This window comes from Chionomys nivalis, chromosome 8, assembly GCF_950005125.1.
Source record: "Chionomys nivalis chromosome 8, mChiNiv1.1, whole genome shotgun sequence".
Lineage (NCBI taxonomy): Eukaryota > Metazoa > Chordata > Mammalia > Rodentia > Cricetidae > Chionomys > Chionomys nivalis.
The window spans coordinates 78,077,159-78,102,284 of NC_080093.1; the positions used below are offsets into that span (position 1 = coordinate 78,077,159).

At 48.9% G+C, this 25,126-nt stretch overlaps 1 protein-coding gene and 1 pseudogene across 1 annotated transcript in view; both read right to left on the reverse strand.

Annotated features, from left to right (window-relative positions):
- Positions 1-524: 524 nt before the first annotated feature.
- The window catches only part of Vps35l (VPS35 endosomal protein sorting factor like), a 104,822-nt gene continuing 80,220 nt past the window's right edge, over positions 525-25,126 (reverse strand). The window contains exons 27-31 of the mRNA XM_057778410.1: positions 20,600-20,739; positions 6,801-6,966; positions 4,779-4,897; positions 1,335-1,481; positions 525-806 (exon numbers count right to left, since the gene is read on the reverse strand). Coding sequence (XP_057634393.1) covers positions 708-806; positions 1,335-1,481; positions 4,779-4,897; positions 6,801-6,966; positions 20,600-20,739 — 671 coding nt within the window. The 3' untranslated portion in view covers positions 525-707. The remainder of the gene's footprint in view (positions 807-1,334; positions 1,482-4,778; positions 4,898-6,800; positions 6,967-20,599; positions 20,740-25,126) is intronic.
- LOC130880834 (small nucleolar RNA SNORA24) lies at positions 8,063-8,178 on the reverse strand (annotated as a pseudogene).

The window sequence follows — 25,126 nt, forward strand, 5'->3', positions numbered from 1 at the left end:
GGTTTTATAGGACACTCTCCAATCTGGCGGTGTGATGTACAACTGTGTCTGCTTTCTGCCAGCGGAAACACCCTCCAGAAAAGGAAGCCCTGTGCCCTTGACTGGTTCCCAGCCTCAGATCCCTCCCTGGGGCTGAGAACCAGAAGGCTTCTTGGATAGTTGGAATTTTCTTTGGGCCACCAGCTCAAAAATAACAACACAGGGATTCATTATTTATGAAAGTTTGGCCTGAGCTTAGGCTTTTCCCCAACTAGCTCTTATAACTTAGATCAACCCATTTATATCAATCTACATTCTGCCACGTGGCATTGCCTTTATCTGTGTTGCCCATCCTTCCTCTGCGTCTGGCCAGCAACTCCACATTTCTTCTTCCAGCAACTCCACATTTCTTCTTCCCAGAGTCCTCTCTGCCCTCAGAAGTTCCACTTAACTGGCTGTTTATTACACCAATCAAAGCAATATATCTTCATACAGTGTACAAATATCCCACAATGCTCTTGTGCAAACACACTAAGACGCTGCTATCTGAAGAACAAGACTGAGTTTTAATGCTCTGTCAACTCCCTCCCCACCTGCTGTCAGAAGGCAAAAGCTTTAAATCAATCTGTATAAAAGTAAAAGTAACAAAAACTAAATTCCAGGAGGAGTTAGTGGCAGCCAAGTAGATCTTCCAGGACAGTGGCACTGGGGCCGCCAAGGGCAAGTTCTCAGGTCCTGGTTTGCAGAGGGAGCCTCAGGGCCAGCTCCGTCAGATGATGCATGTCGGGTTGTTTGCTCCGCTTCTTGATGTAGTCCAGAGTCTTCACCTAGAAAAAAGAGCTCCATCTTGTATTTGGCTTCACGGCTCTTACCTGGGGGCTGGAGCCTCTTCTGAATTGGCCCTAAGTGAGCTTACCCTGCCTAGCTGAAAATGGGGTGTCTTCTGAGAAGCAAAAGGGTAAGATTGTAACTTACTGCTAAAATCAGACTCAGGGATCAGGGGATGAAGCTCAGTTGGCAAAGTGCTTCCATGTTCCCCAGTACCACAAAAACTAGCTAGAGGAAGGAGGATCAGAAGTTCAAGATCATCTTTGGCTATATAGCAAGTTTAAGGATAGCCTGGGCTACCTAAGATTTTGTCTGAGAGGAAAAGAATCAGACTTGGCTGTGATCAGAAGTGGGTGACATTTTCAAGCAAGTAGTTTTTACTGTGAGTGACTGGGGATGCTTTCTAGCACTAGGGAGTCACCCAAAAGAGTTTAGGGGTCTGGCTCAGGGGTAATGGGGCAGCTTGCGGTGCTACTGATGCTGTATCAAGGTCAGTGCCAGAGGGCGGCAAGGGCCCTGGTGCTTACCATGGTCCTTGTGTCTGCACAGCCGTGCCTCTGAGCCAGGTGCCACAGGTTGACAGAGAGTTGGTTCAGCTTGTTGTTACGAAGGTCTCCATGGGCCAGGATGCTATTGAAGAAGGAGAGGCCCAGCAAGCTCTGGCGCTTCAGGGCCTGGAAGAGAGAAGGGAAGCTATGACTATGCCCTGGTACACTGGATGGGCTCAGTGTAAATGTCCTTATGCCAACTTTGCCATGTGTTTGCTGAGCCCACCCTGCACCTGTGAAATGACGGTGAGATGCACAACACATGGCGAACGAGGACAGAGGCACCACAAGCTCTGAGCTCTGCTGCACACCGGGCCATCACCCTGGTTAGGGGAGACCCAACAGTCGCTGGGTTGGGGAGTGAGGCCTAACAGCAGAGAAAAGGTTGCCCTTCAAGCACAAGTCAGGCTGGAAGGCTGCCACGTGGCTCTCAGCTGTGGCTCCAGCTTCTGCATGCTGTGGTCACTATTGCTGATCCTACCGACAATGCTCCTGAATTGGGCCAGATTTGGCCTCTACAAGAAGCACCTACCGCAAGGCATGGTGTGCATACCTAATCCCAGCTCTAAGGTAGAGGCAGAGGGAGGGACCAATTCTAAGTCATCTTCAGCTCTATAGGAAGTTGGAGGTCAGGCTGAATGAGACCCTGTCTCAAAAATAAAAAATTTGAGCCGGGCGGTGGTGGCGCACGCCTTTAATCCCAGCACTTGGGAGGCAGAGGCATGCGGATCTCTGTGAGTTCGAGACCAGCCTGGTCTACAAGAGCTAGTTCCAGGACAGGCTCCAAAAACCACAGAGAAACCCTGTCTCGAAAAACCAAAAATAAATAAATAAATAAATAAGTAAATAAATAAATAAATAAATAAATAAATAAAATAAAAAATTTGAAAAAAAAAAGAAAAGAAGAATAAGCCTCCCAACACTGTGACGCCAGGCCTTTCAGGAATCTGGTTTTGTTGCATGACCTGCAAGGCACCTCACCAAAGAAACATTTAACCCACGTGACCAGCTTTGACTGACAGATATGACGGGGAAGAAACAGTGGTGCAGCAACAGCTCAGGTAAAAGAACACACTTCCTCAGGGAGCAGACGACGATCACAGAGAAACCATGTCCACAGGTGGGCACCTGCTGTTTCAGGGTGCCCATGGAACTAGATTTCACCATCAGATGCTGGCCAGGCCTGGCAGCCCTGCGTGTCTGCTCTACTCCACAGCAGCGAACAGGTACCAGACACTCAGCGTATGCTAGCACCTTTGCTTCACACGTCACATCTCTGGGGCTGGCACATTCACAAGGTACGCTGGGTAAGCTTTGCCAACAGTCCATCCTCTGGTTACATGTGCAGTAAGGCAGGTTCTGCTCGGAGGGCTATTGCTGATGGAATAGACCCAGTCTAGTGAAGGAGCCCTTCAAAGGTAGAATAAAGGTCTGGCCAGAGTCAGAGACAAGCAGGGAAAGAGAGAGAAAGGCCATCAAGGCTGAGGACACAGATTTGTAAAGGGCTCTATGTGAGTACAAGGGCCTCTGTCGGATCGATCCCCAGGACCCATGTAAAATGTGGGTGGTGGCACACACTTGTAATTCCAGTGGGGAGAAAGGCTCCCTGAGGCTCACTGGTCAGCCTGCTTAGCCGTATTGGCAAGCCCCAGGTCAAAGAAGATACCCAACCTCAAAACTTGTAGCCAGAATAACACCCAACAGCTGGGTGTGGTGGCACACGCCATTAATCCCAGCACTCAAGAGGCAGAGGCAGGTTCGAGGCCAGTCTGGTCTACAATGCAAGTTCCAGGATAGCCAGGGCTACACAGAGAAACCTTGTCTCAAAAAACAAAAACACCACCCAGCTTGAAAATGAGGGGGCTCTTCCTCCCTCATCAAACTCCCCAATAACATTTTACCCTAAAACACTCAATTTGGGTTTTCAAGCCACGGCATCGTTATATGTGTCAGGGACGTGAAGGCAGACAGTAAAGAACGGCAGCTGTGTTCAAGGAAGGTCATCGGCTCGCACACCAGTCTCTCTACAGGATTTTAATAGGAGAGAGGGAGACAGACGGAGGGGGAGAGAGCCAGAGAGCGAGCTCTTTTCCTGTGAGAACTGTCATTTCCAGGAAGCTCTAGGGACTCCACCCACACCCAAACAGTTTCTCCCAGCTCCTGCTTAAAGCAGAACTCAATCCTTCACGTGACCTTACAGGACAATGCTGGAACCAGAGTGGTTCCCAACAGGAGGGCATGGGACAAAAGGGAATACTTTTTAAGTGCTGGGCTCCCAACAGCAGGCACCTGTGAGCAGGTGTGTGTGTGGGGGGGGGGGGGGGGGCTGGCTGGAGAACTGAGCTCAGCACTTGGAGTACCAGCTGGAGAACTGACAGGGGGCACTGTAAAAATGGAGGCGAGTAGGTTCAGTCACACTCAGCCACTCGGCATCAGCTCACATTGCAGGCCATCTGTATCCCCCCTCCTTATTTATTTTTTTATAATGTTTTTAGGTATTTTATTTTATCTACATATGACTATTTTGCCTATATGTTTGTATGTAAATCAGAAAGTGTTGGGTCCCCTGAAATGGATGGCTATGTGCCATCATGTGAGTGCTGGGGACCAAAACGCAGGTCCTCTAAAAGAGGAACACGTGTCTTAACTGTCAAGCCATCTCTCAGCATTCTTTTTTAAATAGGGTCTCTTTCTGTAGCTCTGGCTGTCTCTTGAACTCAGAGATCGATCTGCCTCTGTCTTTCAAGTGCTGGGATTAAAGATGTGCACCACCACACTTGGCAAACCTATTTTATTTTCCATACAGCCTCAGATAACTTAGGCTGACCTCAAACTCTCAGTGTAGCAAACAATGACCTTGAACTCCCCCCCCCCCTTGCTCACCTGGAAGTAGCTCTGTAGACCAGGCTGGCCTCATCTCCTAGCCTCTGCACCTGTGCTGGGATTAAAGGCTTGCAAGGCAAGCCGACCTTGAACTCTTGATCTCCCTGCTTCTAACCCTAAATGCTGGGATCACAGGTCTCTACACCACACTGTTTTAAACTACACGAGGGATTAAACCCAGGGCCTTGATACATAACCAGTAACCACAATGTTTTAGTCTCTGAATGCTGCTAGATCACAGGTGTGTGTTACTGTGCGCAGCCTTTGTTTATGACTAATTGATACACAATATTGAGGGGAAGGGGACCTGCAAGACTTGTGGGTACCAGAGGCTGGTGTGAGCTGAAATATGGGTGTAGGGGAAGTACTGAGCAGGCAGAGAATAGCTAAGGCCAAGACTGGGAACCACCATTCAGTCAGATTTGTTTCCCTTCCACAAAGGAGCGCTATGTGCCCTGCGGTGCTCCCGCCCTCTGTAGTGTTCAGGCCCCACTGAGCCGCCTCCAAAGCGTGTGGCAGGTGGAGCGGGCAGGTACCCACCTCGTCCCTGGCCAGGGTTTTCAGGTGCTCCAGGATCTGAGCCATCACCGCCTCGCAGAGCTTGCTGTTCTCAGCCAGGAACTTGGAGTCTCCCCCGTACAGGCTGTCATTGGAGTCAACTGATTGAACAAACAAGGGCAACATGTCACATGGGATTGGCGGATGGCAGGAAGGCCTGGTAGAGAATATGGGAATGCCAAGGTGACCCACTGGCTTTAGGATTCACTAAGAAAACACTAAGCCTAGGGCCTAGTCTGGGCCTGAGGCCAACAGTCTGGAAGTCATTCCCCACTGGCCATGCCTGGAGGGGACAGCCACAATCACAGTGAGCCACTCTCTCCAACTGCCAGGTACTGTGGCAAGCACTTGCTCTGTGTCATGTAAGGATATACATAATGAGCACCAGGAAGAGTTGGCATGCACATCTTCAATAAGAGGGGAAACTGAGGCTCGGGAGCGGGCCTAGCTAGGATGTTAAACTGGGCGGTCTGATTCACTAGAAGATGTAAAAAGGAGTTGGGAGGGATACAGGGAGGCTGCTTTCAAACCAGCACTAGCAAGAACAGAACAGATGGTAGCAGGTGGGAGAAAGAGACTGCCCCTTCCTCCCAGCATTGTAATGGTGAGGGCTGGCAGGCCTCCACACCCCCCAAAGCTCAGGGAACAGAACCCCACACCAAAACCCACCTGGACTGGGGTGAGGCAAGCCAGTGGCAACACTCATCTACCTGTGTATTCAACCAATGATACAAGGGTGCTTCTGCAGTCCCAGCACGTGGTCAAAATGACTTCAGGTACTTGTCACACACACATGGCTGGGCAGATGGTCAATGGCCCAGAGCTTGCCTAACACATATAAGGCCCCGAGTTCCATTTCCAACACCACAAAAAAACTGATCCTACAAATCGCCAGGCTTCTTCCTGGGGAGAGTCAGTGGAGGGTGGGAAGTGGTTCAGGAATACAGGCTCTTGGGCTAAGACGCAGCTCAGATGACAGAGCACTTGCCTAGCATGTGTGAAGCCCGGGTTCAATCTCCAATACTGCATTAACTGGGCATGCTGATAGATACCTGAAACCCCTGCACTCTGTTTATAGAAGGGGATAGCAAGAATTCAAGGTCTAGGAACACAGAGCAGTCAGAGCTACAGAGTGAGAACACACAAAAAAGTTCAAGATCATTTCCAGCTATAAAGTGAGTTTGAGACCAGACTACGTGAGGCCCTGGCTGGCTGGAGATACAGTTCAGTGGGTAAAGTGCTTGCTGCACAAACAAGAGGACCTGAGCGTGGACACTGTCTTAGTTAGAGTCCTATTGCTGTGAAGAGACACCACAACCACAGCAACTCTTATAAAGGAAAACATTTAATTTGGGCTGGCTTGCAGTTCAGAGGTTAAGTCATATTGCCACGGTGGGAAGCAAGAGCATGCAGGCATGGTGCTGGAGGGGTAGCTGAGAGTCCTACATCTTGATCTGCAAGCAGCAGGAAGAGACTGAGCCATACTAGGCTTAGCCTGAGCATCTGAGACCTCAAAGCCCACCCCACAGAGACACACTTCCTCCAACAAGTGCACACTGACCCCAACAAAGTCACACCTAATAGTGCCTCTCCCTATGGGCCAAGCATTCAAACACAAGAATCTATGGGAGCCGTTCCTATTCAAACAACCGTATATATCAAGCACAGATGTAAAACCTGGACATGGCAGCATGTGCCTATAACCCCAGCAATTAAGTACGGGGTGTGACGGGCTTGCAGAGAGATTGGCAAACCTTTGGAGCTCATTAGCCAGGCAGATTAGCTAGACTGGTGAGTTCCAGCTCCATGAGAGACCCTGACTCAAATAAATAAGGTGAAGAATGATTAAGGAAGACACCCAGAGTCAAGGTCAGCCTCCATATGCACACACACAAATATGTACACACAACCCATGTGCACACAGACACTAAGAAGACACGGTGAAACAGTCCCTTTGCTGTCATGAAATGGGGGCATGCTGAGGGCTGGTTGGGATGCTGGTACCTTTGTCTATGTGGTAAAGATAGGTGTCCTGGCTCATGGCAGACAGCAGGTGCAGGACAGAGGTGTAGATTCGGATTTTGTCGTCACTATTGTCCTCCCAGGTGTAGTCCTGGATCACGTTGAGAAGTTCTCGAACCAGAAATAGGACTCCGTGTTCTGGATGATCCTGGTAGAAAAAAAAACATGACAGATAAACCCAGCTATGAAGCAGAAGAGTTAAAGCACCCATTAACCCAACGCTTCCCTTAAGCAGCTGTTGGGACTAAAAGACTCATTGCTTCATTCGGGCAGGGCCACTCAGGAGCCTAGGCAGACAGCACAGAGAGAGAGTGACAAGACACACCTCACCCACTGATCACGCATTTCAGGTTGGCAGCATGAGCAACAGCCTCCCTTTCGGGTCCAAAGAACAACTGGCAATCACCTGTCAGCTCAATGGCCTATGCTTCCGTGATTACTCCTTGCGTTCCCATGCACAGCGGTGGAAGCAGATCACATCTGTCTAATTACAAAGGAGGATTGTGGGTCCTCAGCAGATGGCATGGCAGAAGCCACTGCACTGACTTCAAAGACAGCCCCACTCCCAAGGATCCTCACCCACAGCAAGGGTTGATCTGGACTCCCGCGAGAGGGAAAACCTAGGAAACCGCTCAAGCCTAGAGTAAAGTGTGTTTCTCAGACACTACACAGAATCTTCCCAAAAGAGAGTTGCAATGCAAAAAGGTGGGTGGTTTCAGTTCCATCCCCAAGGTGGCTCTCCTGCTGACACTTCCCAGGAAACAAATGCCCAGCTGGCCCTGCCAACCCCCACACAATCTCTGCTGCCTGGGTCCAGCCACACCTCCCCTACTTGTAGGCCAGGCACAGTCTTGGGCCCTAGCGGGATACACTCAGGTCAAGAGAAGAAGGTACAAAGGACGGTTATTTTCGCAGCTGGGGCCAGCATGAGGCTGGGCGCCAGGGCCTGGTGTCAGGAGGATGCTGTTATTATCCCAGGCTGAATAAGCAGGTGCAGGTAGGGATGCTATTGGAACAAGACCTGCAGCTGGAGGCTGCGTGGAGGGACAAGGCCACTGGCAAAGCATGGCTGGGGCTCAACAGTGAGGTGACAGGCACTGCACGGGTGTCCTCACCCATGCCAGTCTGCGGGCGGTGTCTCCTGTTGGCTGGACGGGTTGGAAGCCAGAAGCATCTGCAGAGGTCACTCTCCCTGGCACTGACAAGTGTGCAAAATAACTGGCACCTTGCAGCCGAAGGGTAAAGAATGCTCCTAGCACAAGTCTCAATCCAGTACCAGTTAAATGGAAGCAGCTTTGCCAGTCAACAAGAACATGCTTTTCCGTGGACAGGAAGCCACTTTCCTTAAAGTTACATTCATTTTCTCCTCTGTGGGTGTGCACATGTATGTGAGTATCGGTATACACTGTCACGTACACGCCAGGGCCAGAGGACAGCTTTAGGGGTTGGGTCTCTTACTTCCAGGTGAGTACAAGGGAGTGAACTCTAGTCCTCAGACTTGGTAACAAGTGCCATCACCTGCAGAGCCATTTCACTGGCCCAGAAAGCATTTTCTGTATTTCTTGGTTTTTTGTTTGTTTTTTTCTTTTCGGTTTTTCAAGACGGGGTTTCTCTGTGTAGCTTAGAGTCTATCCTGGAACTCACATTGTAAGCCAGGCTGACCTTGAGCTCAGATCTCCTCCTGCCTCTGCCTGCCTCCCGAGTGCTGGGACTAAAGGCAGGTGCCACCACCGCCCAGCCCTTTTTGTATTTAAGACGCCTCACTATGTTGCTCAAGTTGGCCTTGACTTATGGTGCTTGCCTTTCCAGTAGATGTGATTACAAGCCGGGCCACCAGGCCCAGCTTCCTATCTTCTTTCTTTTTATCGTGAGCACATCCTGCCATCTGAAAACGTCTGATTTATGGCTTCAGAGAACTGCCCTGTCACATATGGTGGCCTCTGTCTGTGCTGCAGAAGACAGGTATTATATCTGCTGCACCTGTGTCTGCCACACACTGCGAGATCTACTCAATAAAAGGCTGGATTCTGATTTTTGCTTGTTTGGATTTTTTTTGGGGGGGTTGTGTATGTACGTGTAGGCATGTGCTTATGTGTGTGTGTGAGTACATGGTGGGTATGCATGTAAGTGAATGCTTGTGAGTGTGGTTCATGTGCACATGGCAGCCAGAGGCTAAAATCTGTAGCCTTCTTCAGTCACTCCCTACGCTGTTTTGAGACAGCTCTCTTCCTGAACCTAGAGCTCACCCGCTGGCTAGATTGAGTGGCCAGCAAGCCTCAGGGATCTTGCTGTCTCCATTTTTCCAGTACTAGGCTCCCAAGCCCGCCACCATGTCTGGCTTTTCATGTGGATGCTGAGGACCAGGACCTAGGTCCGCATGCTTCTGGGCACCACTCACTGAGCCATCATCACGGCTCTGGGGATAGCTCAGACTGGCTTTAAACTCATTATCCTCCTGCCTCAGCCCCTTCAGCACTTACTATGACAGTTGGCTGAATTCTGTGGAAGGTGCCTCCAGGAATACACGCTGGCATGGCCAGGTGTGACCATGTACCCTGGCCCTGGCACAGTGAGTGGCATATGGCAGACCCCACAGGAATCATGTTGGGTCAATCGCCTTTGTTGACACGCCCTAAGGAAGCTACAAAACTGGTCTTGAAAGCGGCTGCAGGGCTTTCAACCCACCAAGCCCAGCCCTATCTCATCCATAGGAGTAGGCCACAGGGGATGAGTGGCTTCAGACTACACTTCCAGCATGGGAGGTGTAGGGGTCCCAAGATTAGAGTTCTGGCAGTCTGTCTCCTGTTAGCTCCCCCTCTGGGTATGTCTATGTGCTCAGGAAGAAGATGCTCATGGAGGGGCTATTTGGAGCGCAGGCATAGGGCTTTAAATTCAGACAGCAGTGCCCTGATCTAGGATGAATGTATTTGCAGTGACACTGCCTTAGCGGTGAGGATTTGGGCAGAGAAGCCCAAGATGTGCACAAGCCACTCATATCTGTGGGAACTGTTCCTACTGTATCAGCAAGAAAGAGGATGCACAACGCTCAAGCATCCAAACAATGCGAGCTGTGCGCATCTATCTGAACCACTCAGGCGAGGCCAGTCAGTCCCAGCTGGCAGCTCGCCGCTGCCTTCCTCTGCTTGCAGCTGTTTCTAACTAGGCTATTTTGTTCGGCTACGTGGATACTAAAATACATTTTTTTAATTTAAGGATCTGCCTTGGGAATAGACCACAGTCTGAATGTTCCAGCAACTTCATTTCAACACTAATGTCCCCACCCTGTGGGAGACCAATGAACACAATTTCAGAAAAGTGGAGCCATAGGCAATGGAATTCGGGGAATGGGCTAAGATGAGCACTTCTATGGTTTGTTCATAACCAAAGAGATGACAGGTTATGTCCATGGTGCACTTCCCGTGTTTCAGGGACTACTTTGTTTGTTTGTTTTAGTATTGGGGAATGGTTCAATAGCTGAAGCCAGGCATAGGTAGATTATTTTTCTTTTTGAGACAGTGTCTTATGTATCTAGGTCTGGCCTTGAATTGGCTATACAGCTAAGGATAGCTTTGGCCTTCTGGTCCTCCTGCCTCTACTTCCTGAGTGCTGGAATTACATACATGTACCACTGTATCAGGTTTTCTGTGGATAGACCCTGGTGTAGTGATGAGGCGAGCAGGCCTGCTTTTTGTCCCACCCGGCTCCCGTATGGCTAGCTTTACACCCAAAATAACAACACACAAATTATATTCATTTAGACACTGCCTGGCCCATTAGCTCTAGCCTCTTACTGGCTAATTCTCACATCTTGATTAACCCATTTCTATTAATGTGTATCGCCACTTACCGGCATGAGTCTAACCACCGTCCATCTTGGGTAGGAGAAACATGGCATCTGCCTGACTCTGCTTTCTTTCTCCCAGCATTCTGTTCTGTCTTCCCTGCCTACCTATGTTTTGACCTATCAGGCCAAGCAGTTTTCTTTATTAATTAACCAATGAAAGCAACAAATAGATAGAAGACCCTCCTACATCACCCTGGGGAGTTGAGCATGCTAGACAAGCAAGCACTGTACCAACAACTGAGTTTTACCCCAGTCCCATATCCTTTCAAAATAACACGATGGTTTCAATGTGTGTCTAATATTAAACTAATAATTTTGTTATTGCTGTTGTTTTGTTGTGTGTATGTGTGTGGTGTATGTATTTTATGTACACAAATATGTGTTAATGTATACACATAATTTTGTTGGTTTTTTGGTGTGTGTGATATATGTATTCTGTGTGTAGGCAAACGTGTGCTAATGGATTTAGGTGTGGAGGCCAGAGGTCAGCGTCAAGTGTCTTCCTTGGCCATCCTCCACCTTGGTTTTTTTAGTTTTTTTTGGGTTTTTTTTTTTTTTTTTTTTTTTTTTTTTTTTTTGGTTTTTCGAGACAGGGTTTCTCTGTGGTTTTGGAGCCTGTCCTGGAACTAGCTCTTGTAGACCAGGCTAGTCTCGAACTCACAGAGATCCACCTGCCTCTGCCTCCCAAGTGCTGGGATTAAAGGTGTGTGCCACCACCGCCTGGCCACCTTGTTTTTTTGAAACAGGGTCTTTCACTAAACCTGGACTTCACCAATTTGGCCAGACTGGCTAGCCAGTGAGCTCCAGAATCTGCCTATCTCTGCCCTGCCCCTTGGAGACAGGGTTTCGTGGTTTTGAACTCACCATAAAGCAGAGGATGACCTAGAACTCTTGACCTTCCTGCCTTCACTTCCCAGATTAAGGCATGTACCACCTGGTTTTATGCAGTACTGGTAACTGAGCCCAGGGCTTCATGCATGCTAAAAGCAAGCGCTCTACAAACTGAAGCCCCAGTCCACACTCCGGTCTTTAATTATTTCTTCTCCTCCTCTTTCTTCTTCCCCCAACCCCATTCTGTGTGTCTGTACATGTTACATGGCATCCTGTGCATGGGCATGCAGCGACCAGCAGAATGGATGTCTTTTCTATTGCTCTCTGACCTACACTGCCTTGAGCACGGGTCTCTCAAAGCTGCCTGTCTGAGCGAGGCTGGTGGACCAGAGAGTCTGTCTCCACTCCCCAGTCTGGGATTATGGCATGCACAGCCATGCCTGCCTTTTCACATGGGTGCTGAGGAATCAAACTTAGGACCTCCTGCTCGCTGAGCAAGGGCTATTATTCACAAAGCCATCTCCCCAGGCTGCGCATTTTTAGAAGGAAAAGGTGTTTGGGTTGACATGGTACTCCAATGGGAAGATCCCCAGTGGCCTTGGCTAGGTTCCCTCCTAGATGGGGCAACTCAATGCCAATGAGGTGGTTTCCATGAGGAAGCCAGAAAGTGAGTCCTTCTTTTTACTGACCCAAAAAAGGGCCTGGCACTGTCCCTCCATTGTCCCCTTGAAGTCCCCGCTCTCAGGAATCCTCACTTCATCACACTCCAGTGAGAAGAAATACTTGAGACGTGATTGCTGAACTTCTCAGCAAACATGGTAACAGCACATCTTTAAGTCCCAGCTGGGTCACTGACCAGCTGGCCAACTTCCACCTTACTGGGTGCTTGGTTCAATGTTTCGAGTGCGTATTTATGAACTGTTGGCTGATCATCAAAAGAGGGGTATACGATTTAAATGAACAGTAAGAGCTGGGTGCCACAGAACCAGAATACCAATGGGCTGGGAGCAGAGCAAGAAAAGGCCCCTGGGGCCGGGCGGTGGTGGCACACGCCTTTAATCCCAGCACTTGGGAGGCAGAGGCAGGCGGATCTCTGTGAGTTTGAGGCCAGCCTGGTCTACAAAAGCTAGTTCCAGGACAGGAACCAAAAAAGCTACGGAGAAACCCTGTCTCGAAAATAAAAAAAAAGCCGGGCGATGGTGGCGCACGCCTTTAATCCCAGCACTCGGGAGGCAGAGGCAGGCGGATCTCTGTGAGTTCGAGACCAGCCTGGTCTACAGAGCTAGTTCCAGGACAGGCTCCAAAGCCACAGAGAAACCCTGTCTCGAAAAACCAAAAGAAAAAAAAAAAAAAAAAAAACCAAAGAAAGAAAAAGAAAAGAAAAGGCCCCTGGGGTGCAAAGGAGACAGATCCCCAGCAGATTTGAGGCTACTGGGCTACTGGAGCAGGTGCCAGTATCTCCTCACTTGCACAGCTTCATGAGTCCCTCTCTTCCAGTCCCTATGGGGTGCACGACACCCCCATCCTACCTTTAGGCCTTCATGCACATTGTGCTCCCTGCCATGAAGCCCTCTCCTCCCTCTCCTCTCCCTAGCACCTAGTGCTCATTTTCCTTCTAATTCTTGGGTGTGGCTTCTCTAATCACCCGGGAGCTCATTCTGGCCTTTGCTTTTCAGGCGGAACCTCCCACCATACCCACAAAGCCAACCAGCAATGACCTGAAGTCCTCCTTGGTGACTCCTTTGTCCCGACAATGCCTAAAACCACAAAAATACCCAACCCCCACGAGAGGGGCACTCAGATGTCCCTGCAGTGCCCGGTGCTTCTTACAGATGGACTTGGTGGTGTTTAACATTAAGCCTGACTTCCTCAGTAGGGGGCACTTCCTCCATTCCCAGATTAGCAGGTACTTATGGACCAAGATGATAGAGAGGAGAGGGTGAAGTGGAATGTGGATGTCATGCTATCTCTATAGCTACTTTTTAAAAAATATTTATTTATTTATTATGTATACAATATTCTGTCTGTGTGTATGTCTGCAAGCCAGAAGAGGGCACCTGATCTCATTACAGATGGTTGTGAGCCACGATGTGGTTGCTGGGAATTGAACTCAGGACCTTTGGAAGAGCAGGCAATGCTCTTAACCACTGAGCCATCTCTCCAGCCCCCTATAGCTACTTTTAATAAGTAAAAAACAAGAGAACGTGTGTCCCCACTGCAGCCGCAGTGACCAGGGCCAGAGAACAAGATCCTAACATTCTAGCTCCTACACATCCCACACAAACTTGGGGCTCTGAAACCTCAACACTGACTTCGATGTAACAGCTCTACTTTATTTATCCTACCAGAAGTTGCTAAATGAGACTGTCCTGCTCCTGGAAACAGCTTCTCCGGACAGCAGGGAGGCACAGGGAATAGCTTCGTAACCTGGCACTGCAATCCACACCTGGCCATGCACTTAGCAATTTGTTTGCAACTTCAGACACCTCACACCCGCCAACCTGCGTGTACATCTCGCTCCAAACAAAGAAACAAACCAATCTCTCCTCCCCTGAAAACCATCAGAAAGTGCCCCTTTGCGAATAGTTTCTGTCCAGGTATAGAGGGTGGGGGAGGCAATCAAGCCCGAACTTGCTTGACTACATGCAAAGTAAGACAAACTCTGTCCTCTACATGAACTTTTAGGAAAAATCTTCTATTTACTCTCTTTTGCCTATGCCTATCAAGTACATAACTAGAATATGGTACATTCTGGGAAGGGACATGCCCATGAGCAAAAGCTTAAATAATCCAAGCCTATCAATCAAAACAGCCACCCATTCTATACCCCTGAACAATCCAACTCCTTCTCTTGAGCCCCATATAACACTGGGGCTCCTGAGTGCCCTCAGTCATGTGGCTTGCTATAGCTACCACATGATCTACCAGTATAGTCTGGGTGTCTGTCCAGGTTCTGGAGAGGATATTAGCAAACCTGTGTCTACGGCGGTAATGGCCAAGGTGTGGGATGAATGAATGCACAGAAAGAGAAGTCTGCACACGGTGGAAGGCTGGCAAGCCTTCAACAGTAAAGCCTTTTGTACGTGACAAGATGGAGGAAGCGTGGGACTCACGCTAAGGGAAACAGACCAGTCACAAATACAAACACTGCCCGAGCCCACTTAGAGAAATCTAAAACCACCTAATTCATGACTCCAGGGGTGAACAGTGCAGAGGGTGGAGAATGGGGAGGTAGGGACCAACAAGCATACATTTCCAGTTAAGCAAACAAAACACTCCCAAGATCTGCTGGACACTATTTTATGTAAGGTCAATGACTCTGTACAGTCCTTCTGAAAGCTTTAGTTTAGGAGTAGAGCTTATGTTACATGTGGTTACCACAGGGAAATAAAATTCTAAAACAATAAAGGACACCCCCCCACACACACACACAAACCTGCGACATGAAAGGGAACCAATCTGAGGTAAACAGGAGAGGGGCTGATTTCATGCAAAATCCATTGTCATGGCTCAGGTGTGATTCATCTGACCGCCTCTTGGCCATGGCTACTCAGGTGGGACCTCTCTGCTCACACGAAGAGCCAATCTGTTCCAAAGTCCCTCTGAGGAGAGGCTAGACTCCAGTCATGCCAGAAACCACACAAGAACCTAACCCTATGGATACTTTTTCTTACACATACATACCCATGAGACGGTATAATTTCGACACAGAGTTTTCTTAGTTTCCTTCCTGATGCTGTGACAGAAACGCCCTGACAAGAGTAACTTAAGGGAGAATGGGGTTTTTTTTTTTGGCTACCGGTCCAGCACATCACTTGGGGAAGTCAAGGCAGGAGGAACATGAAGCCCCTGTGCACACCACATCCACCGCCAAGAGCAGAAAGCAACAAATCAGTGTCCGCTAGTGCTCAGCCCAGGCTCTCCACCCTTACAAGTCCAGGATTCCCTGCTACGGATGGAAACGGTGCTGCACAATGGTTGGATCTTCCCCCAAGATATGTCCACGGCCGATCTGACCTAGACAATCCCTTCTAGATGATTCTAGATCGTGTCAGGTTGACGATTATCTAACCGTCACAGTAGGAGATTAACAATGACTAATCGTAAATTAGAATAAGTTTAACAGCACACAGTAACAAAAGATAAGATGTTTTCCCTTTCAAATTAAGTTGAAAACGTCTACCTTTTCACAGAAAGGACCACTCAAGGGTTTCTCTTCGGCAGATCCCAACAGTCACTAAATTTATGTGCTCCGGGCACTGAAGCAAAAGAAATCCGCTCACAGACTGGCAAGCGACCTGAGCCTGATACAGCAGGTGGCACATACAGGGTGGACCCCCTGCACAAATGATGATTCACACTCAGATGGGTGACATCTCATCGCAGCGTGCACACAGGTGAAAATGGATGGTTTCTAGAGCTTTCTTTTTTATATTTTTAGACAGAGGTTGGAGACCAGCAAGTGAAAGCGATGTGAAAAGTCTGGATAAGCTGCTTCTGTACGGTGCTACCTCTGCTGAGGAGCAGTGACGAGCTGCTAACCCCGGATGGCCCTGAGCAAAGAAAGCATGTGACACACTCCCCAGGATCACATCATGTGTGAGGGCCCCTGGGAGAGACAAATCCAGGTTCAAATCCCTGTTCTGCTATGAGCTACTACACAGCCCCATTCAGTCTTTTCAGTTCTAGGTCTATAAATGAAACAGATTCATTAATTCCTACTTTAAAGGGTTCAGGGAGGATTCTCAGAGGCTCTGTAAGTGCTGATGAAGGGCTCTGGCATGTTCCTAGGGTCAAAACTGGGAGATAGCTCAGTAGGCAAAGTGCCTGTTATGCAAGCATGCGGCCCTGAGTCACATCACCAAGACGCTTAGAAAAGCCAGGAGCAGACAGTACCTGCATCTGTCTGTGCCCACCGTGCTGGGAGAAGAGCCAGATTTGAGCTTGCTGGGCAAACGTTCCTTCCTAATTGGTGAGCTCCAGGTTCACTGAGAGACCCTGTCTCAAGAACTGAAGTAGAGATACAGGGAAGATACTGATGTTGACCTCCGACCTCTACATGCATTCCCCCCACCCCCCAATTAGTCTTTATTGATTATTACTGGGTCCCGCCGAAGTGCAGTCTTTGACAGCAGGAGAAGCAACAAAGTCCCACTCTGAGCAGAAGATGCTCTCTTTCTTGATGCCTCTGTGCCAGGCTGGCATCTGGAAGGAGTTTTTAAACGTGTCTACAGATACAGGGGAGCTGGGGAAGGTACATAGCTAGTGTGTTTGGAGCAGCTGCTCTCCAGCTGTAGCTACCTGAGCAAGGCATGGAATACCAGCTGCAGGCAGGAGCTGACTCCTCAAGGAGAACACAAGCCTGTGTTTGCTTTCACAATCGACCAATATTTTTAATGTGGAAAACTCATTCCAAGTGCTTCCCATCGTCCCATGGGAAGCAAGTGTGACTCCAGACTGCAGTCTGCTCTCTCTCTGGCCACCAGCTTGTAACCCAGGGAAGGGTCTCTGGTTTACACCATGCTTTCATAGCTATGGTTTCATTCAACCCACACAGCAGTTCTGCAAGGTGGGCCTTGTGATGACATGTTTGAAAGATGACAGGTGAGACTCGGAGGAATTAAAGAAACCGTTTCCTAGGCCCCAGAGCTGTGAGGTCACTGGGTCGGGACTGAACCCAAGTGTGTGACTCTGAGGAGAAGTCTTTCGGAGAGACTCTAGCCACTCTGAGCACATGGGAAGCCTGTGTGCAGGCCGTGAAGCACCCCAGTTAACCGCCAAACAACAACCAACATCAACCGCTTCACCAGAAAGCTGGCTTTCTCTTCTGGTCATCTTCTATGACAAATAACCAAGTCCTACAGAGAGGGAGGCACTGACCAAAGAGCCCTGGGATCAAGTGTCGCTGGAAGAGACTCCAAGAGCCCCTGCAGCTCTGTCTCAACCCCTGGCTCCTCCTCAGGACGCTGCCGACCGCTGAAGGACAAAGCCTCACCCAGAGCAGGTCTGTGGCTGGGCCTCCCGGTCCCCCTCTGAGAACTTGGAATCTGAACAGAGAGAGCCCACTGCTGAGTCATTTTTTGTTTTCTCAGCTTGATGGAGATACATAATCCACACAGGGAACAATACACCCATTCAGGACATACAATTCAATGACTGTTCGTGCATCCAGAGTTTGTGAGGCTGTCACCACAACTGACTAAAGAATATTTCATCACTCCCCACAAAGAAACCTGGAACCCAACAAGTGCTGAGTCACTGGCACAGCCCAAATGCAGCATAACATTTCTCTAGGTCCGGTCCCTCCTAAACCACTCGGGCTGTGACCTCCAAAGGGCCAGTTTCAGTCTCCTGAGAGAGATGTTCCAAGGGGGACCTCTAGGAATGTGTGTTCAACGGGGCAAAATTGATGCAATCTTCTTGAAGGAGGGGTTTGGGGGTATTGTTTGGATATTTGGTTTGCACTTTTTGTTTTTCTTTTTCCAGAGGCTTTGAGATAGGGTCTCGCCTGACACTCAGAATCTCCCTGCCCAGGCTTCCCAGTGCTGAGAGTACAGGAGATGTACTCCAGTACCAGAGTATACCACACCAGCTGGTCGGGCCTGTTTTGTGCCCCCTCCCTATGGCAGCCAGGCAACGCCTATGGTTTCTTGGGGCTGTTAGTTATAAATCAGCAAATAAGATAGCCAAGGCTTCAGGGAGACTTGATCATACCAATGCAGCTGTATGGCTAAAGCTTTGGTGGGCAGAGTTACTGCAGTGCTCTGTAAAGAAGGGAGAGCATCAGCAGGCTGATGTTCAGGCAATCTCTCAGAAGCAAGGTGGCTGCTATGTGTCTCTGCAGAGAGGACTTTAGTGAAGAAGGTATGCTGCATGTCCATAACCCCAGCACTGGGGCGGGGGTAATGGTGCAGTAAGATGAGGTGCTGCATGTCCATAACCCCAGCACTGGGGCGGGGGTAATGGTGCAGTAAGATGAGGTGCTGCATGTTTGTAACCCCAGCACTGGGGCGGGGGTAATGGTGCAGTAAGATGAGGTGCTGCATGTCTGTAACCCCAGCACTGGGGCGGGGGAAGTAACTGCAGTAAGAGGATTTTGAGTTCCAGGATGGCCTGGCCTACAGAGTGAGGGTCTTAGAGAAAAGGAAAAAAAAAAAAAATCAAAAGATTGATGATAAAGGCTGGAGAGATGGCTCAGAGGTTAAGAGCATTGTCTGCTCTTCCAAAGGTCCTGAGTTCAATTCCCAGCAACCACATGGTGGCTCACAACCATCTGTAGAGGGGTCTGGTGCCCTCTTCTGGCCTGCAGGCATACACACAGACAGAATATTGTATGCATAAAAAAAAAAAAGACTGATGATAAGATATGAGATGAGAAAGAATGGGACAAGAAGGGGCAAAGAAGAGGGAGGGAGGGGGAGGGAGGAGAGAGCTGTGGCGAGAGAACAAAACAGAAAAGAAAGGAAAGAAAGGAAAGGGCCTCTGTGCCTGAACTACAGCAACAGGATGCCTGCTCTTGACTCTTGGCGAAAAGCCCCAGCGACTGCCATGGCCACTGAGGCTCTCTGCACACAGCTCACTCACTATCTGGTGAAAGGCAAATGCATCAGATAGCAGGAAAAACAGAAATGTCACTTTGTTCTCTTCATCCAAACTCATGTCAGGAAGCAGATGGGATCCCAGTGAAAGACCAGGGCTGAGAACCCCAGCTATGGGAAGCCTCCAGGAATTCCTACTGCAGGACTCCCCAAAGGGCCCCAGTTCCTTCTAGCCCAAGAATGACTGCTCATCTCTCAGAGCCACAAGGATCCCAGTTTCACTGTTTACTGTTCCAAAGAATCCTGCTACCTAGAAGGTTCACTGTGTGGCTACATTCTGCACGCTCACTCAAACCTCACCATAACATGGGAGCTGGCACAAAGACCACCCTCATTTTATGGATAGGACACACACATAGGTAATTGCCGGATATGAGAGCCAGGAGGAGGAAGAGCTGGTCCCCATTCTCACCATCATGGTTCAAGGCCACTGAGCCCTTGTATCAGCAGAGTACAGTACACCGAATGTCGGTGCCCCCTCCCCACAGATAGACAGGCAGAAGCCCCAATCCCAATCAGATGCTGCAGTGGTTAAGTTTGATTGGCCCTTGAATCAGCTAAAAGACCACCTGGTTGGCAACGGAGCGATGGCTCAGCAGTTAAAAGCACTAGCTGCTCTTTCAGAGGACCCCGTATGCTGGTTCTCAACTGTCTACAACTCTAATTCCAGGGGATTCAATACCTTCTTCTGGCGTCTGAGGGCACCAGGTACACGTGTATACACATACATGCTGGCAAACATTCATATAAATAAAATATTTTAAAGACATGCCTGGACTGTAAGGGCATTTCCTGGACAGATTAACCGAGACGAAGAGCCTCCTCCAGGTGGACAGCACTAGCGAAGAGCAGCGCTTCTTTTCCTGTCTGCCTTCTGCTGTGAGTGCATCTACCCTGCAGCTGCCATCCTTCCACATCAGAGCATGGCTTCCTCGGTCTTCCAATGTAGACAGAAGAGTGCAGTGCGCTCTCCAAGGACCTTCAAGGACTCTAGTGCCAAGCTGGGGACATCTGAGGAATCCAGCTTTGTCGGCTGAGCAGCTACTAGGTTCTCAGCCTCTCCAGGGCACCCGTATACACAAGCCCATCTAATAAATCCCCTTTGTGATACACATCCATCCTTTTGGTCTGATCCCCTAGAGAACCCTGCCCAGTACACATGGGGCCGGAAAGGTAATAATTAGACTCCAGAAGACCAAAAACCCAAAGGGCCAGCAGCAACTCTGGCTCTCACGTTCTGCCATGTGATCATGTCTCAGGAAAAGGGCTGCTGATACCCTGAAGAGGACCCGGGCAGAGCCAAGCCAGCCCCTGCCACAGACTCTCAGCCTCAGACCTGTGAGAAACTGTTGTAATATGGAGCGGCGGAGTGCCTCAGCTTCAAGCCCTCTGTCAACAGCAGTCCACGCTGGCAACCACAGAGCCCGTCGACAGAGCCTTACACTTTCAGGCCTCGGGACACTAAGGCAGGGTGAATAAAGACCACCCATGGGTCCTTGGAAACATACCGGCACAATCAATAAAGTAGAGAAGAAATTGCACAGGAACTCCAGGAGGAAGGGCTCCGACGGCCGCAGCTTCCCGTCGATGCTTATCATTTTAGGGACTTCTGGGATGAGGCCAATGGCAGCTTTGAAAAATGCATCAGCTGCAAGAGAAAAGTCAGAGGGTGAGCACTGTGAAAAGTTCAAGCTGGGCTTTTCCTTAGACTGGCCAGGGGTCAGCCTGAGAGCTACATGGAAGTCAGGCAACCTTGAGGGCTCAGTTCAGCCGGCAAGGCCAGAGGAAGGTTCTTCAAACCACCATAGATGAGGCACTGCTGTTACTATAGCAACAAGGAAAACCTGCAGCTAAACAGCCTTAGATTGAAGGACTGAAACAGACGGGAGACTTTTATAGACGGTCTAGAAAAGGGCCCGAGGAGAAGGCTAAACCAGTGGAGTGCCTGCTGCACAAACACAAGGACTTGACTTTGGATGCCCTGTACCTCACAAAAGCTGAGTGCGGCAGGGTGTGCCTGCAGTCTCGCACCAGGGTTTCCCTGCAATTCCTGCACCAGGAAGAGCAAAAATAGGAGGATCCCTAGGGCCTAACGACCAGCCAGTCAAGCCGATCAATGAGCTCCAGGTCCAGCGAGAGGGCCTATCTCAAAAAATAAAGAATGGTGAAGCAAGATCCTTGACATCACCTTCTGGCCTCCACACACATGTTCCAAAGTAGGTGCATATGCGCACACATGTGCACACACCCACATGAACATGTACAAGCACACACATATACACATACATTAGTCACCTGAGCTAGGCTCTAGCCTGGTATGGATCAATGAGTCCTTATGTCCACAAGAATGGGAGGGCTGTCACCAGGGCCACTTGAAAGATGGGAAATAAGGTGTGAAGTAAGGAAGGACTCACTTTACTCCTGTGTAGGTGGAAGGTTCTAGAGTGGCCAGCAGAGCTATTGCTTGGAGCCTGGTCTAAGTCTCTTCTAGCACAAAGACACTGAGCTAGGGACTGTGCTTGAGGATGAGGCAGGAGGATAGGTGCTAAGGCACAAACCTGCAATCCCATACTCAAGAGGGTGAGTTAGGAAGACCATGAGATCTAGATCAGCTTGGGCTACATTGGAATATTGTGCTAAAAAAAAATAAGCCAACACACACTGAGCTGTTGTGAGTGTGCGCACATAACACACATGCAAGCACACACAGAGCTCTAGAGACTTCTAACCAAGTAACATTTCCAGAGAATTATTTGAATTACTTGAAAAATAAAGATATTCAAAGAGATATAAAAAGATCTGTAAAGCAAAAGGACTTCCAAAGATGGGAGAAAGGAAGAAGAAGAGGAGCGAGCCGGAGGACGGGATCCCTGGGGAAGCTGGAGAGGGGACTTCTCTGTAGACCTGCCAAAGTATTGACTTAGCCAGAGAAAACGGCTCTAGGCAAAGCACTGGCCTGAGACATAAACCCTTCTACTGCTCAGCAACATCAAATGTATTCATGGTCCAGTTTGTTTTACACCAGAAAATGACTTCCAATGACCCGCAAGAATGCTGCAGCAGGGTGCAGAACCCCAGGTTAAAGCAGTAACCCCAACTGCATGCCTGAGGGGCCAGCTTGATGGCAGATGTTGGCTGCCCAAGGAAGAAAGGCCCATGGTTAACAAGAAAAGCATGTGCCTGAACTTGAGAGGGCCTGTAACTTATCTTCTTTCTTCAAGGAAACATAACACACCATGGAGAGGTGCTTCCCAGCCAGGCTGCTCCCTCATCCCTGACTGTCTGCCCCTCTGCATCCCCTTAGTAATCAAAGCTACTAAGCAGTAGGAGCAGCAGCTGCAGCAGCACAGGACACTCCAGTGGGCACTAGGGACATCTTGGGGGAAGGGGAGAGAGCAAGAGCTGACGTCATAAAAGCGGTTAAGGGATCTATGAGTTAATTAACCATGCGCGGGAACCTACTCAGTGCCCCAATCTAGAAGGAAGAGAGCAGCTGACCTCGATCATGCTGAGGACAGAGGTAATGTGGGGCTGGAAAAGAGAAAGGCGTGTCTGGATCCATCCCACCTCCTAGGTCTCGAAAGGGAAATTCTGCTTTCCTTTAGAGAAAGCAGGATCCTTCCTTCTGTTCCACTAGAGTGGGGTGTCTATAAGGTTTACAGTGTATTATTTCTCCCAGTACCCCCATTCTGAGACAGGCAAGTACAGGAGGGAACAGCTAGGCTACTTGGGACGCCAGTTGGGTTGGCCTATGCACAATCAAGCCCTCTTCTATTGCACGGGGCAGCCCGAGTCCTTTATCTGCAAGTACTGTTCACACACACCTCTGAACCATGTACCCAGCAGCAGCCAGTTGCGGCCTCGAGCCCCCACCTGCATATAAACCTCACTCTGAACAATGCAGTAAGTTTCTCCTTCCCTTAAAGATTCAGGGAGAGTGCTTTTCAGTCTTACTCTAGGTATGTCCAGGTGGGAGCAGGAAGGCTGATCTGGCCTGAACTAGTTTTAGGTGCACGTGCAATAAGGCAAACTGTGCGCTCAAAGTGAACTTTCATAGGAAATCCCATGTGTCAGCTATGCCTATGCATACCTGGGCAAGCAAATGATTAAAGTCAGGTGCATCCTGGATGGGAAGGGATCCATGCGGTAGAAAATGGTTATATAACATAACCTGTCAATCAAAATAGAGAAGCACCCAAACTATGTTCCTCAGCAACCAAACTCCTCTTCTTGAGCCACGTAAAAGGAGGCACTAAACAATAACTTGAGTCACAGAGTATCTCGCGTATGTGGCTCCCTGTCAATCTTGACAGGGTATGTCACTCCAATCTGCACTATCATTTTAGATAGTTTTATTGCTGCTTTGTAATCTGCATGCAACTTTACTCCATCTCTTTGGATTTTTATTGGTGTTTTGGAGAACTTCACAGAAAGCAATTTGATTATATCCACTACCTCCCCAACACTCCCAGATCCATCTCGACTTCCCTATCCACTCAACTTGGGGTCTTCATTATTTTTTCAACCCACCAGGTACAGTTTGGGCTGGCCATATACTCCTGGATATGTGTCCTTCACTGGAGGGTGTTCCACCACTAGGAGCCTCACCCTTACAGAAAACTGTGTCTCCCTTATTTCCTAATTAAATAAAAAAGCTAAGAATCCAGAAAACCTAGTTCAGCCCCTGGAGGATCTGGACTTTATTGTACAACACTATGAAGATGCTTAACGTCACTGCAATGTAAATTTAAAACGGACGTGTTTGGGCGCGTGAGGCGGCTCCCTGTGAAAACTGTAAGCCTGACGGCCTGAGCACCGTTCTGACATCCACATAAAGGTGGGAGGAGAACAGTTCTCAAGGGTTGTCATCTGACTTCCACATGTGGACTGTGCCACGCAAGCACACACAAAATATGCATGCACATACACATAATAAAAATAAATAAAATAAAACTGAATCTGAGGCCTGTAGCACAGGAAGGAATTTCATGCCTGGTACTATAATCCTGACCAAAAGCCCATGACTGGGGGAAGCCACAGGCCCTAGGATAAATCTGTTATTGTTTTTTTGTAAAATGGTTATGCTATCAAATTACCTTCTAAACAGTTACCTTATGCCCAAAGACTTTATTTATCTAGTCAGAGAAGATATAGTGGGCAACAATCAGTGGAGAGGTGCGTACATAGCTGGTCGTTGATCCCTTCCTCTCCCAGCTCCCGCCAAGGCACAGGGACCATCTTGGAAGACAGAAAGAACATAAGAGCTAGAGGATGGGGAAAGGTGCTGTGAGGTGCTGTCCTCTGCACATGACGTGGCTGTCACACCAAAACACAGCTTCTGTGTTACCTGCACAAGACCCGCATAAGATCAGGCCAGTCAAGATCCCGGCACAGAAGACAGCAGATCGTCTCCAGGCCCTGTGCTTTACTGAGAAGCTATTGGTAGTCGATAGCACTCGGAGAGGTTCCCCATGCTTCAGTGGACTGCCCCACGTCTGTGTACCAGGGATTATAATGCACTAACTAGACTCAGCAGGTTACCAATAAACAAACAAACAAAAGCATGAAGTCGGGAGGGAGATCATACTGTGGGGGACAGGAGGGAAGTTGGAGGGGAGAAATAGGGACATCAAATATATTTCATTATATACATGTACGAAATTGTCAAAAATAAAGAAAATATTAAATACATAAGAAACTCTAGTCTAATTATTTAAATTGAAGTTTTATGTTATATATACTTGACCATAATAAAAAAAGACAAAAGAACCCAAAATATCCCTGACATCACCCCGTTCCCAGCCCTCCCAGCACAGGCAGGTGCCTAGACTCCACCACGTCTGGCTGTCTCCTGCAGAAGGGTCACAGTCCCCATGCCTGGTGACTCTGTTGCCCTAGAAACGACCTGAAAATCATGAGCAGAGTACTTCACAGTGGGAACTAAAATTCTGCTCCAAACGACGCAGAGGGCCATTTATATTTTCTATTTATGTGTTTGTTACCAGTGGCCCAGAGACTGTGCCTATTATTATACC